Source organism: Dipodomys ordii, unplaced genomic scaffold (assembly GCF_000151885.1).
Source record: "Dipodomys ordii isolate 6190 unplaced genomic scaffold, Dord_2.0 Scaffold8, whole genome shotgun sequence".
Lineage (NCBI taxonomy): Eukaryota > Metazoa > Chordata > Mammalia > Rodentia > Heteromyidae > Dipodomys > Dipodomys ordii.
In genome coordinates this window covers 22864909-22879893 of record NW_012267224.1, presented here as the reverse complement: position 1 = coordinate 22879893, position 14985 = coordinate 22864909, and the positions used below count along the sequence as shown (strand labels likewise).

The 14985-nt window shown below is 35.1% G+C and overlaps 1 protein-coding gene across 2 annotated transcripts in view; it reads left to right on the top strand.

The window, feature by feature from the left end:
* Nucleotides 1-14985, top strand: part of Gabra2 (gamma-aminobutyric acid (GABA) A receptor, alpha 2) — a 115164-nt gene that overhangs the window by 57739 nt on the left and 42440 nt on the right. For both annotated transcript variants that reach the window (XM_013008956.1, XM_013008957.1), the window contains exons 4-5: nt 12326-12546; nt 14765-14847. In XM_013008956.1, coding sequence (XP_012864410.1) covers nt 12326-12546; nt 14765-14847 — 304 coding nt within the window. The remainder of the gene's footprint in view (nt 1-12325; nt 12547-14764; nt 14848-14985) is intronic.

Sequence of the window (14985 nt, the reverse complement as noted above, 5' to 3'; positions counted from 1 at the left end):
GAAATAAGCAAGAACCTCCCCCCCCACCAAAAAAAATAAAACAGAGCTTGCATGGCTTCACTAATTTGTTGTAACTAGAATGTGCCTATAAATGTACAAGTAAACACACTAGATGGTAAAAGATTAAAAAATTACACTTGGAGAGGCTGGGAAGGTGGCTCAGTGGTAGAGCACTTGCCTTGCTTGTATGAGGCCCTGGGTTCGATTCCTCAGCACCACATAAGCAAAAAAAAAAAAAGCTGGAAGTGGCACTGTGACTCAAGTGGTAGAGTGCTAGCCTTGAGCTGAAGAGTTGAGGGACAGCGTCCAGACCCCCCACGACCGGACCCCCCAAAAATATTACACTTGGGTGTGATAGATTATAAAGAACCCTAGAGAATTGCACAGTGAGACCAGTGGAGGATATGCTTAGTCGATGATCACAAAGCCTCAATAGCTATTTGCAGATGATCAGAAAATGTTGTTTATCAAAATGAATTCCAAGAAATGGAAGCAAAACATTTTCTCATTGTATGTTTTGGTTTTCTTTCCTTTTTTTTCTCCTTTGTCCCTATTTTGGATTTCTGTACCTTTTGTCTTGATTGTAATTTTATCTGTTTTGAAGAAGGTCAGGGGGAACACAAAAATAGTTGGACAAAGGTGAAAAAATACAGCAGTGATACTAGAAAATGAACTATATAACTTGTGGGAGGAAAATGAGGGAGGAGGTGGCCCTGTTCAAAAAGAAATTTACTCATTACCTGACTTATATAACTGTAACTCCTTTGTACATCGTGTATATATATGTATATGCATATATATGTAATCCCACCCACATAATAATATATGCATTTTGTGAAGAGAAAGAATTTGGTTTTCTTGGATTACTCTTCTGGAAAGCAAGACAAATAATGAGGAAAAGTTTGGATAAGAATTTTTATTTAATACAGTCTCCTGTCGATGATCCTGAATGGAAGTAAACATCAAAGCAATGGGAATGGAAAGCAATTACATTTATACATACATCTAATGCCTACAAGGTATGGAGATGTGTACTTGTCTTATAGAAGCAATTCCTAGTTTTTCCCAGTTCAGTTTGATAATTTTTATTTTGTGATCAGATACACAGGCAACGTTTGTGTTCCTCCTTATGAGTATCCTCTTTGTTTCTCACTGTGTGTGTATGCCTAGAATCTTGTATAATTTTTTATGTCCCAGTGTATTTTAGATCTAGCTTCCACCTATGAAAGAAAAGATGCAACATTTCTCTCTCTGAGCCTGGCTTACCTCATTTTACCTGATATGGTCTGGGTCCATCCATTTCACTGCAAGTGATATAATATTATACTTCTAATGGCTGTATAAAATTCTATTGTGTACAGGTACCAGGGTGGTTGGATCTGCTAATCTAATGTAGGGTACCTCAGAAGCAATTTCTTTTTCTTTTTCTTTTTTGTGAATATACTGTACAGAGGGGTTACAATTACATGGGCAAGATAATGAGTATATTTCTTATCAAGCATTGCAGCCTCCTCCTTTGTTTACCCTTCACATCCCTTCCCAGCCTCCCCCATGCCCCCCCCACCCAATCCTCCCCCCCACCTCACACCAAAGTTGTAAAGTTCATTTTCCACATGACAACTTGTACTTCTCATTGTTGCTACGGGTCCATCTGTATCCTTAAACGACTTGTTTTTCCCCATCTCCTCCACAAATTATACCTACATTAAATATAGTGAATGCAGGGGTTATACTGTGGGGGAGGGACATACAAAGCAACAAAGAAATAATCTTATAAATGCGTTAGAAACAAATGCATGAAAGAAAAAAACATTAAAATACATATCTAAGGGTTCAGCCCCTCAGTAGATGAATGGATCAAGAAAATGTGGTATATATACAAAATGGAGTTCTATGCCTCCATTAGAAAGAATGACATTGCCCCATTTGTTAGGAAATGGAAAGGCTTGGAAAAAAATTATATTAAGTGAAGTAAGCCAAGCCCAAAGAAACATAGGTCCCATGGTTTCCCTTATTTGCAATATCTAGTATATGTATGAATCAAGCAGAAAAGGTCAGATAATGTGATGCTAGAAGCAATTTCTTAATGGGAAAAAGTAAAGAATAAACTTAATTTTATGTTTAGTAGCTTAGCTGGTGTGCTTTTATTTCTTTGTATGTTGCAATATTCATAGAAAAAGTAAAGCCTTAAGTTTTCCTATTCAGTTCAGTGATAAAGATGTGTTGTGACATTAGCCTGAGAGGAAAAAGCAACATAGCAAACAGAATTAAGAACCAAAGAACACACACACACACACACACACACACACACACACATGTATGCACATTTACATACACAAGCATGAGCGTGTGGCTATCACAGAATCATTAGTGTAATTATCCAAAGAAAGTTGTACATCTAACTTGTAATTATAGGTTTTAATTACAATGTCCACAAGTAACTGAAAATCTTCACTTCCACATTAAAAATGCATAAATATGAAGGTAATTAAACTTTGGAGTATACGAAGTTGTTACTTTGTAGTCATGATGTCTAATTCACTCCTTTTTCTCTTCTCTTCTCTTCTCTTTTCTTGGATGTATTTTCCTAAATTATTGAACATTTTCACAGTTAGTGCATATTTTATACAAAACTGGTGGAAATATTAAATACTTTTAAGTACTTCGGTCAAAAGGTATCTATTACTATGTGTTATTGTTAGAACTTGTACAATGGCAACTTCAAAGTTTTATAGAGACTTTTGATCTAGGACTTACCTTTGTGCTCTAACCATCAGTCTAGGAGTTGGGGATTTAGCTCAATGGAAGAGCACTTGCCTGGCAAGTGCAAGACCCTGAGTCTGGTCCTCAGCTCTGAAAAAAAAATAGGTAAAAAAGCAATCAGTCAAATAAGTGTAAACTGGGTTTGTTAATTATATTGATTCTCTTAGTTAGTACTTCTCTCTTTCTATGAAAAAACCCAGAGCATGATCTCTTCACTCCAAAGATTTCCCATTGGAATGTTATGTAGTTCATTAGTTAAAACCATTGAGACATTTAGAGACTTATTAGATCTTAATAGCTGCTTGAAATTTCCCACTGGATTTATCTGGTACCCTTTATTAGATGTTGTTACGTGTAAATGTAATTAACCAAGGAACCTACTAAGAAAACAGCAAGCACTATGTTAAAGACAAAGTTCACCCAGTTTAAAACCGACACATAGAAGTTGATTATTGGATGGTTACTGATATTTTTGGAAAGCTGAAAGTTAGAATCAGAGAACATTCATTTATACAGCAGACAGTTTCTAGTCCTGTCCTAAAATTTGTCAAGTTGTTGCATTAGGATCACTATGAGCAAGCATTAAATGGTTGCTTCTTGGACTTACTTTTAAGATCTATGAACTCATAATAGCCAGTGCAGGGTATATAAATCTACATCTCATAATTAAGTATGTGCTTTTATGCATAGCCTAAAAAAACCACCACAAGATTTATGGAAAGTTAGGGTACAGGTTCAGGGTATAGGCAAGGATAGATTTTTCTGTAGTCCAGTAGTTTATATTAAAGAGGATAAAGAAATTCTAGCTAAAAAGCAAGAGATGATTATGGAGGAGACCATGATACTGTTATGAAATGAAAAGATCTGAAAAGATTTAAGAGATCTCCATTTTATAAATGTGACAGATTTACTAATCTGTTGGTTGCAGAAGTTGAAGAAACTCAGCATAAAAATTTGGAACATGTTGCTGGATGGTGATACCATTCACAAGGATATATTGCATAGAAACAAAAGTGTTTTTGTTTTGATTGGGGATGGACACTTGTGTTTTTGGACCCATATCAATACCTGGGTAGCAGAAGATGGCTTAGAGTGACCTGATGGTAATTGAAATCACAGACATGTACAGCATTGTTCAAGGGAAAAAGGTAGAGTGAAAACATATTCCTAATTTTATAGACAGTCTAGAACAGTAATATTTAAAGAACAGAGATTTAAATGACTACAAATGAGAATTTCTTCTCTTGACTTCAATCATAATTTTCTTCTCTCAACAGCTGAGGTCACAGACCAAAGTATATCAAAGTTTATCTGGTATTCAACATCAGCTGTAATGATGTGTATCTAGATACACATCTAGATGTGTATACTATAGTCTTCTATCAAGATGAGATTTTTGTAACCTAGAAGTTCATATAATTCATTTGGCAATGCATAAGCCCATAGTTAAACATCACCAAGGGAATGGAGCAACAGTTGGAGAGAAGAGGGCAGGTAGCTGCAGTTGCCTCCATCCATTAGCTTCCCAAGCTAGGGAGAGTTGTATGAAATTGGTACCTGTAGTCTTTGTTCTTTTCTGAGGTGAGAGAGGCATTCCCTAGCACTTTTCCTATTCTTTTATAAAAAATCACACAACAAAGAGCTACTATTTCTGAACACGAAAGTGATTTTCAAAGTAAAAATTGCACAGATTGAATGCTCATTTTGCAGATTGCCAGTCTGGAGATTGTCTTTTTGAGGAGAACAACGGACATCCTTGCGTGCCTGGAGGAAGGGTCATTGATTTATGGATTGGTCTCATTCCCACACATTTTCCAGGATCGATCATTACATGGAGACTGACAGGCAAGGGAAAAGTCTCAGGTCCCATGAGAATTACCCCAATGGATGCTTACATAACAACAGCACTTTGTGGGTTTACGAATATCAATATAGGAGAAACTTAATCATGTCCTATTTTATGTTAAATCCAAGAAAACTGCTTAAATATGTTATTAGATTAATCATGGTAAAAGGAACCAGATTGCTGTGGGTGGAGTGAGTGGGAGGTGAAGAAGTAGGGAAAGACTGCAGGCAAGTGCAATCATGTTCAGCAGCCTGGCTGCACAAGGAGGTAAGGCAGGGGGCAGCAGTGGAAAGGCATTATTATTCTCAGTGAGGCTTTTATTTTCCTTGCATTGAGCTGAATATGCTTGCATCTTGCAAAGCTCTCTTCACACCTTCTGCTTCACGGCAATCTAGGTGACTACAAGAATGACTCTGCCATTAAACAGGATTCACTAAGTGGCTACTGGGTCTACCACAATGCTGGGTACTCAAGTATACTATAGCCAGGGCTTGCCTTTCACAGGATAATAGGGGGACAATAGGAAGCTTAAAAGAGGTTAAAGCTCAAAAGTTTAAAGGAGTGTGATAATACCTTTATTAAAGTATTTGGGATGAATATGGTGTGTATATGGTATGTGAGGGGATGTGAGTTGGAGGATCTAGAATTCTCAAAGGTTCCCAGGAAAAGAAGATAGCTGTGAGAACAAGTTGCCTCTGGAAGAAGAATATTTTCGTACAAAGCAGAATAGCTCATTGAGTTTGTGGAAATGTCAGAATGTAGAATAACTGGAGCCTGGAATACAACTAGGGATTTAATGGGAGATGGAATGGAAAACCATTCATTGTCAAGTCTCAAAAGGTGTCATTGATAATCCATCCCCCAAAGATATGGAAGTTTCACAAACTGAAACACAGCAGACTTCTGATAACAGAATTTATTATCTCTTGGATATCACAGTTATTCACATAGTTTTTGAGATACTATGGGTTGAATTTGGAGCCTTGTACTTACCTTGCTCTACCATTGAGCCACACCTCTAGCCCTTTTTGTTTGAGCTTATTTTTCAGCTAGAGTCTTGTACTTGTTGTCAATACTAGTCTTGGATTGTGATCTTCCCATCTACGTTTCACTCTAAGCTGGCATTTACAAATAAGTACTTGTTGAGAAGGAATCTTGCATACTTTCAGTTCTGGTTTCCTTTGAACCATCTGCTTACACCTCTACACATCCCAGTATTTGTAGTCTTAAAAATACAATTATTATACAAAAAAATGGTTTACTTAGCTGGGCGCTGGTGGCTCACGCCTGTAATCCTAGTTACTCAGAAGGATGAGATCTGAGGATCACAGTTCAAAGCCAGCCTACGCAGGAAAGTCCCTGAGACTCTTATCTCCAATAAACCACTAGAAAACTGGAAGTGGCACTGTGGCTCAAGCGGTAGAGCACTTGCCTTGAGCTGAAGAGCACAGGGACAGCGCCCAGGCCCAGAGTTCAGGCCTCACGACCCACCAAAACAAATGATTTACTATGATTGTTTTAATATAATTGCATAGAGCATGTAATTTTGTACACGCTCTCTCTCTCTCTCTCTCTCACACACACACACACACAGCGGACACTGTCATCTTTGAATAGGATTAAGGTATCCTGTGTTGGTGACAGAATGCCACAGCCCATCTGAGAACTTTTTGATCATCAGCCTCTGCTAATGCTCTTCTCTTCAATTCCTGCTAAAAGCCTTGTGGCTCAGAAACTTCATTACTATATGTAGCTTCTGGTGACTCCCCTATTCATTCATTGATAAATTATTCATCACAAATTTCCTATGTTGTAGGAAGTTTGGTTAGAGGCTAGTGACACAGCACTGAGGGAAAAGATTGTGAATCTTGCTCTTGGGAAAGAATAGAAATTGTCCACGTGTAGGGAGCTGAAAAAGAAGAGCATCTTTGGTAGCAATGAGGTGAGGGATTTCTTCTAGAAAGAAGCTAGAGAAGTCAGGAAACTAGATGGACACTTGGGGGTTATAAGAATGTTGGAACTTGGTTCCAAAGGGTTTAGAAGTACCAGAATGTTATTCTTTGGAACTCTCTTCCATAACTTGCAATCATTTATTAGCACATCCCACAGCCTAGAGTCCAGGCCAGCGGAATGAATCTATGGGCCACTCTCTTCTGACACTTAGATCCTCTCCTCTCCTCTCCTTTTCCAGATTGGTTCCCAGATGAGCTATGGGCCATAGGTGTTCAACCTCTTCTCTCTGCCTTTCTTTTACCAGAAGGGAGATGAGTAGAAGGAGCAGTTTATTCTATTAGTCATAACAGTGGATCTTGGTTGGGACACATTTGTGCTTTCTACTTAGAGAAATAACAGCAAGTAGCTTGTTCTCTGAGGGCACCAGTCTCAGCTCCCTGCCCCTGGCATTTTCCATTGTGTTTACTGCTGTATGTTCTCTTTCTCAGACTCATCTTTCATTGTGTAGGAAAATAGGTGGAAGGACTCTTTGAAGGTGACTTATGCTAGGCTACCTCCCATGATGTCCAATCTATTTTCTAAAACTTTTACCTGTAACATCTCTTTTCATCCTTATACCTATGCTAGCAGGTAAGTTCTATTATGGTCATCATTTCTTTCAAATGAATCAACTCTAACCTGAGAGATTAAATAATCTACTCAAGATGAGGTGTTCTGATCTATCTACTTCCCTTATCACACATGTCCATTGAGTCTTATGACTGTGTTATTTCTTTTTATGCCAGTCCTGGGGCTTGAACTGATTCAAGGCCTGGGTGCTGTCCTTGAGTTTTTTGGCTGAAGGCTAATACTCAACCATGTAGTAGGACAATGTTGTTTTGATGACCTGCCTTCAGAATTTTTTTCATGTATGGTGTAATTGAAAGAACATGATGTTCAGAAGCAAAGGAGTTGAGCTAGAAATCTATCTTTAGAACAAATGAGTACTGCTTCTGAAGTCCCCCCTCTCCTTGTCCATTGTGTGCTGTTGCTATGAAATTTAATGACATCATTTGTATTAAAATGAGTTCCTATCTGCATACTATAACTAGTATTCATTAGATATTAGGTAATCTGTACCAGATAGTCTATTAGATTCAGAGTCTTTCATGTGCATATTTAGTAAACTTTGCCTGGGAACTAGCTATAGAAGAAAACCCTACATATTTCATGAGTGCTTGCCATCGCTGTGGTGGTCTTCAGTTCCTGTTTGAGCATCTTTGCTTAACAGAGCTTTATGATCTTGCACTAGTAGGTTTTATTGTCACTCTGTTACTCTTTCTGAAGGGTCACATTCTTTTTCAACTTTTGGCAACAGTCATACTGTGTTAAATTTGTTTTGTACCTCCCCTTTTGTATCAACCAGTCTTTGAGCTGAACTATTTTTATATATTCCAACGGTATTGTTTATTTAATTGCTCCATACCTGGTTCATAAACGGCGTTTTTCTTCATTATAGGTGAAAAACACTGATTGGAACTTAGGAGACACTAGCTGTTATTAGCAAAATGTGTATAATGAAATAAATTTAGTATCTTTAAATACACTTAGTAACTCAAAGTAAACAAGAATCACTCCAAGATTAGTCGTGGATTTTAGCTGTAATTCAGTGAGTGAGTAATTCTTCAGAAACTGGCTACAAGCATTATAATTAATGTACCAAAGAACATGCTCTCTTCACCAAGTTAATGCACCTTTGAAAGCATGTTTATATAATAGTCTGTGCAAAACATAGTGACTTTTTTGTTTGCAGGGAAAATTATGGAAATAACAATAAAGGAGTTTGCTATATAAATGGGGAATTTTAGTAACTGTATAAACAATGCATTCTTGTGTGGTTTCTGCCCCTAATAAATTTTGAAACAAAGAATTTTACTAAAATTATCTAGGACATCTATAAAAGGAAGAAGTTGGATAAACTTTTCCTATAATGAGTTTTTTTTTAAATCTTACAGTTTTTTGGTTTAACTTTGTGTTGATTTTTTTGTCTCCATTAGAACATATATTGAACTTTGATCAAACTCCCGTCCTCTGCTATTTTTTAAAGCTCTTTTGCCTTCTTATTTGAAAATAGTTACTAGTGGTTTTTATTATGCTGTGTTTACCACACTTACCTTATCATTTCCTCTTTCATTAATCTTCACTTACTCTTTTATTTCTCCTTTCTTAATGGTTCCTCTTTAAATAGTACAGCTTTTAAATTCATGTTCTTACTATAAATAAATAGATTTCTCATGTAAGCAAAAATGCATACTGGTCTTTTTGAACATTAATTATCTTATATGATATGATCATCTCATTTTATCCATGTTCAAACTACAACATATTTCCTTTTTCCTTATGTCTCAATAATACTTCATTATGAATATACACCATATACAATGAGCTAGTTGAGTAAGAACAGACAACCTAAAGGCAAAATAACAAATTAAATGAACTCATAAAAGAGAATTTATAGCAGAAGTTGTAAAATAGAATTAAATTATATTAAATAGAATGCAATAGATTTATAATAGAGTCAATAATAGTATTAATAATGAACACCAGAAAATACTGTAGATTCCATGAATTAACAGATAAGTCCACACAGTCAGAGCATTTGAACCATTTTATGCTAACTGGGATAACTGAGATGACATTGTCTGTCTGACCAAACTGCAGAGAAACAAGAGACCTCCTGTACTGCTTGTGAGAACATACATGAACATACAATCTAGGATTTCAATTTGACAATATCTTGTTATTTTAACTGTGCATATCATAAATCCCAGAAATATCATTAGTATCTTCAGTCTAGGGCAGTGATTAGCCTAAAATGGCCCTTGGCTAAATCTTGCCAGCTGTTTATTTTTGTGAACATTCTTTCATTGGAACATGGCCATGCTCATTCACTTACATATTGTTTATGGTTGTTTTCACACTTGAATCACAGAATTGAGTAGTTGTGACATTGGACATAAGATGTATAAAACTTAAAATGTTCACTAGCTGGACCTTTTTCAGTAGAAATTTGATGACCTCTGGTCTCCAATAATTTTCATACCTTTGTACAAGGAGTGTTGGAGAAAAATGTCCATACTAAGATGACTTGTGATGGTGACAAACTGGAAGTAGAGAAAATACATAAGAATAAGTATATATATATATATATATATATATATATGGAAATAGTCTTCTAATATAATGCTATACTGCAGTGAAAATAAATCAAAGTATTAGATATATTGCTATAATAAAGTTCAACAAATTAACTGCAAAATACATTTATCAGAAATATACACAGTATGATATAATTTATATAAATGTTTAAAATGCATCACTTAATACATTTTATGCAGTAAATTTTAAGTATATATATATATATATATATATATATATATATATATATATATATGTGATAACCACCAAACTCAAGAGAATTCTTTCTTCAGGGGTTAGGGAAATGTAACTGGATTACAAAATTTACAAAAGAGGAAGGCTTCAAAATTATTTGTGGGAGTGTATCTGCCAAGTGATAGGTACAATGCGCTTGTGATATTCCCTTGACTTTTGTCCATGTCTGAGGAGAAAAGCAAATGAAGTTCAAATAAAAACCATGTTCAGTTTAGTGAAAATTGTTGAGTTACTTTGGAGGCAACAAATGAAGATATAATTGTGATAGAAACTATCATGCCCATCATACAGTTTTATAAAGAATAAAAGGGTATTTTGTTTTGTTTTAAGGTTATAGGGAACCCAGACATAGTTGTGAGCAGAGTTCTTCAGTCAGGCTGGTGGAAACATTCCTCCATTTAGGGAATTACTAAGTGTATAGATTTTGTTAAAATTGCATGGAGTACGGGTGGAGATGAGAGATAAAAGATATACGTCTTGTGGATATATTGGCAGGATTCATTGGGGACACAATGTGGGTTCAAAGAAAAATAGTATTCTTGAAAACAAGTTTTAAGAAGCAGTCTCCAAATTCTGCTGGTAAACTTTGAATATCTCCTTTGCTGTGTGGTAAGTCTCCAAGATCTGATTGCCACATCAATCGCTTTCTAAGCAGATAAAAGCTTGGACTTGAAGTTTTATTAAATATATTTTAGAAGAGCTTTATTGTTCCTAGTGTAATAAATGTCATGAGGATTCATGTTAGGTTGGAGCTTGAGAGATCACTGTTGGAAAGAAATATTTGCATAAATACTTAACTACAGTGAAAAAAATAAACTTTTAATCTGATTTTTCTATTTTAAGTTCCCTATAGATGGAATTAAATATTGAGAAATGAATAACCAGGTCATAAGGTGTAAAAATGAACCAGATTATGTAATGTTCCTCCATTGCTGATGTTCATCTCCTAATTACATAGTGTTATTTGTTGATTTCTTTTATCATCAATACTCATTCAAATTATCATAGATTCTTAGAAATCATTCAGTTGATTTTTGGGAATAACTCAGTTCAGATTTTTACAAATAATATCATGTTTTCCAAATATGGTCCTATTAATCTGCCTTTTTATAAAAATGATTTTGCCAGTAGCTGATGTTCAAAGATTGAATGACTGGTTTGGTGCTCACAGTGTCCTCTTGGAATTTCCAATTTGAGTTTTGTAATGGAACATCTTAGTGGTTTCTAATGTTTTGTGCAAACATGGAATGACATTTTTAACATCTTGTAGAATAACAGAATTAAGCACAAATCTTAATTTCATATCTCATTTAAGATGCATCCATCACTTGATAGAAAAAGTGAAAGAGAGAGAGGAAGTGGTAGAAGAGAAGAGGAACAATGTTTCAGCTAAAAGATTGGGAGATAGTAATAGATATAAATGACTAACTAGGTTTTTTTTTTTTAAGGAGAAGCATGTTTGAAAAATATTTTTAGTTTAAATACCTTAATAACTTGTTGAATTTATTATATTGAAATCAATTTGATGACTGAAATGTATTGAAACTATCATTGCCTAACATATTTTTGGTTAACAATATAATTCACTATTTTCTTTTAGTATCAAAAAAGAAACATGATATTCTACAGTTTCCTTGGCAACAGGAAATGATGACTCATATCTGTCATGGTTCTTAGAAGTTGATTCTTTTCATTTTATTGTTTTTATTTATTTATTTTTGCTACTGAGGTTCCCTGTGTATTTTTTTTTCTGGAGATGCCTTACTTCAACCATCCATACTCTGGTAGAATGGGACTCATGGGACTTGAACTCTGCGCCTGGGCGCTGTCCCTGAGCTCTTCAGCTGAGGGAGAGCGCTCTACCATTTGAGCCACAGCACTACTTCCTGTTTTCTGTTGGTTTATTGGAGATAAAGTCTCACAGACTTTCCTGCCTGGGCTGGCTTTGAACCATCATCCTCAGATCTCAGCCTCCTAAGTAGCTAGGATTACAGGCGTGAGGTACCGGCACCTGGCTTAGAATAACTTTTAAATTATGCATTAATTCATTTTTTGCTTGAACTTTGGCTCAACTGAAAGAAGCTAAACAAAACAAATGTACTTTTTACTTTTGCAAGAATATGTTAAGTGTATAAAAAGATTTCATGCTATTGTAAAAAGCAACGTTGAGTGATAAATGAAACAAATAGCCTTTCTGATCAGCAAGTACTTCTCTCCACATAGATGTCTATTTAGAAGTATTTAGAAGATTATTTTTGTTGGAATTTTGGTGTGCCCTCTTACATCTAAAACATGTATTATTTTCAAAGGAAATATCGTGTTATTTTTCAGGAATATACAATTGATGTGTTCTTTCGTCAAAAATGGAAAGATGAAAGACTAAAATTTAAAGGCCCTATGAATATCCTTCGACTTAACAATTTAATGGCTAGCAAAATTTGGACTCCAGACACCTTCTTTCACAATGGGAAAAAGTCAGTAGCTCATAATATGACAATGCCGAACAAGCTGCTTCGAATCCAAGATGATGGGACTCTGTTGTATACTATGAGGTATGTTTTAGTTTTGGTATGCTGCACATAACACTGAGAAACTCATTCACTAAACAGCTAGCCGCGTGTAATTGTCAAATAATAGCAATGATGCTTTTTCTTTTCTTTTCTTTTCTTTTGCCGGTTATGGGGCCTGAACTCAGGGCCCTGACACTGTCCCTCAGCTCTTCAGCTCAAGGCTAGTGCTCTACCACTTGAGCCACAGTGCCATTCCCGGCCTTTTCTGCATATGTGGTGCTGAGGAATCTAACCCAGGGCCTCATGTGTGCAAGGCAAGCACTCTACCACTGAGCCACCTTCCCAGCCCAATGTTGCATATTTTTCTAGCAGATTATTAAGATACTCATAATATACATTCTCAATGCGTGGATATAGAAATAATGCTGGTGAGTTTAATACTTAGTGTTTTCAAATAGTTAATAATAGGAATTCATTTCTGGCTATTTACTTTTATAATATATTCTCATTGAAAATAGCTTAATACCACGACTTGAATTTGGTTTATGTCTGAAGAAGTGATTCATATTTTTTATAATCAAGAGATAGCCAATTAAAATTATATGGTTTTGAAGCATAATTTTACTGAGGTTAATATTCTAATCCCATATAAAGTTACTGAAGACACAAAGGTAATTGACAGTTTTTATTTTTGAAGTAAATTATTTTTTAAGTAAATTAGATGCCTCAATCATGCTTATGAGAATGAATCCTGATTCATTTTTATGCTCAAAACTGTCATCTAGCATCAATTTTATATGTTCAACTATAAATTGCTCATACAGTTGCTCATATTAATAACTTTTCAATCTTAACTATTCTCACTAATGAACAGAGGTTCCTTGCATTGTGTTACAAAGAAGAAAATCATAAATATAATAAAATGATGTACAATAAAAATCAATGTTTATTAAAATATTTGATGCATGGATTTTTGCCTTTACACTATATATACACATTTTTATTACAAAAACTAAGGGTCAATAATGAAAACTGTTGTTATTTCTTAGTCTTACAAAAACAAGACTCCTGACTGAGTAATAGCTGACCATTACTTCCAATGGAAGTATTCACTATTCCTATGCCTCTCTGAATTCTGGAAGACAGTCTGACATAGTGCTCCTAACAACTTTATGCTTTGATCACTGATCCATATAAATAAAGGAAATGATTGAAACTTTGAGATTTAAACAAAATATAGACACAGAGCATATATAATTTTAGAAAATATTTCATTAGATATTATTTAAATACAACTAGAAATATTTAAGTTACAACACATTTTGGCCACATTTACTCTATTTAATTATGACAGATTTTTCAAAGTGTAGAACCTGTTCTATATTCATTTTTCTTATGTAAAATGGGATAACTAATAGCTGTCTATACAATAGGTTTTCTGTGATTGATCTTCATTACTTTTGTTATGTTGAAATTCAGAAATTTTATTTAATATTTATAACTTGTGCTCATAATTTAGCCACCAATTCAATCTCAACAAGATATTTTGAGATATATATATGTTTATATTTATTGCTGTATTTATATGTGTATCTATATAAAGATTATTATCCATAATTATGAGAGGTTTTAAGCAAGCTTTTATGAACTAGTATTGGACTGTTATATTAACTTTGCTTTATGACTGGTGAAGAGGTCAAATGGAGCATAATGTTCTTTGCATACTATATTTAAATTTTTTCCCATTCAGACATATAATAAATAGTGAGATTTGTGGAACAGCAGCCCTTCAAAATGTACATCCAGGGCTGGGAAGGTGGCTCAGTGGTAGATTGCTTGCCTTGCATGCCTGAGGCCCTGGGTTCGATTCCTCAGCACCACATAAACAGAAAAAGCTGGAAGTGGTGCTGTGGCTCAAGTGGTAGAATGCTGGCCTTGAGGTGAAAAGCTGAGAGACAGCTCCCAGGTCCAGAGTCAGGGCCCATGACAGGCAAAAAAAAAAGTGCATATAAATTTTTTGCTTCTCAAATTGTATACAGAGTATACAATGACTGGGTAAAGTGTAATTTTAATGATTAGTACTATTACTTATATTCTTATTTTATGTAAGAAAATGTCTTGTGAGATATCTCCTAAATGTAATTAACTGTGAATTGATCTAATATGCAGCTCGAACTAAAGTCAGAACAGACAATAGCTGATGTGTGATGTTTCTTGTTTTGCCAAATTACTTAAACAAAGAGTGGAATTCTACTTTCAGGCTTACAGTGCAAGCTGAGTGCCCAATGCACTTGGAGGATTTTCCAATGGATGCTCACTCATGTCCTCTGAAATTTGGCAGCTGTAAGTAAACGAAGGAAAGTGCATGTCTGGGATTGATAACATCAGGAATGCAATGGCCACACTCAAATTTGCAATTCTTCTAACATTGTGGAATACTTAATACCTGTCCAGTAGCATACAGTAGTAAATGGAATGGTG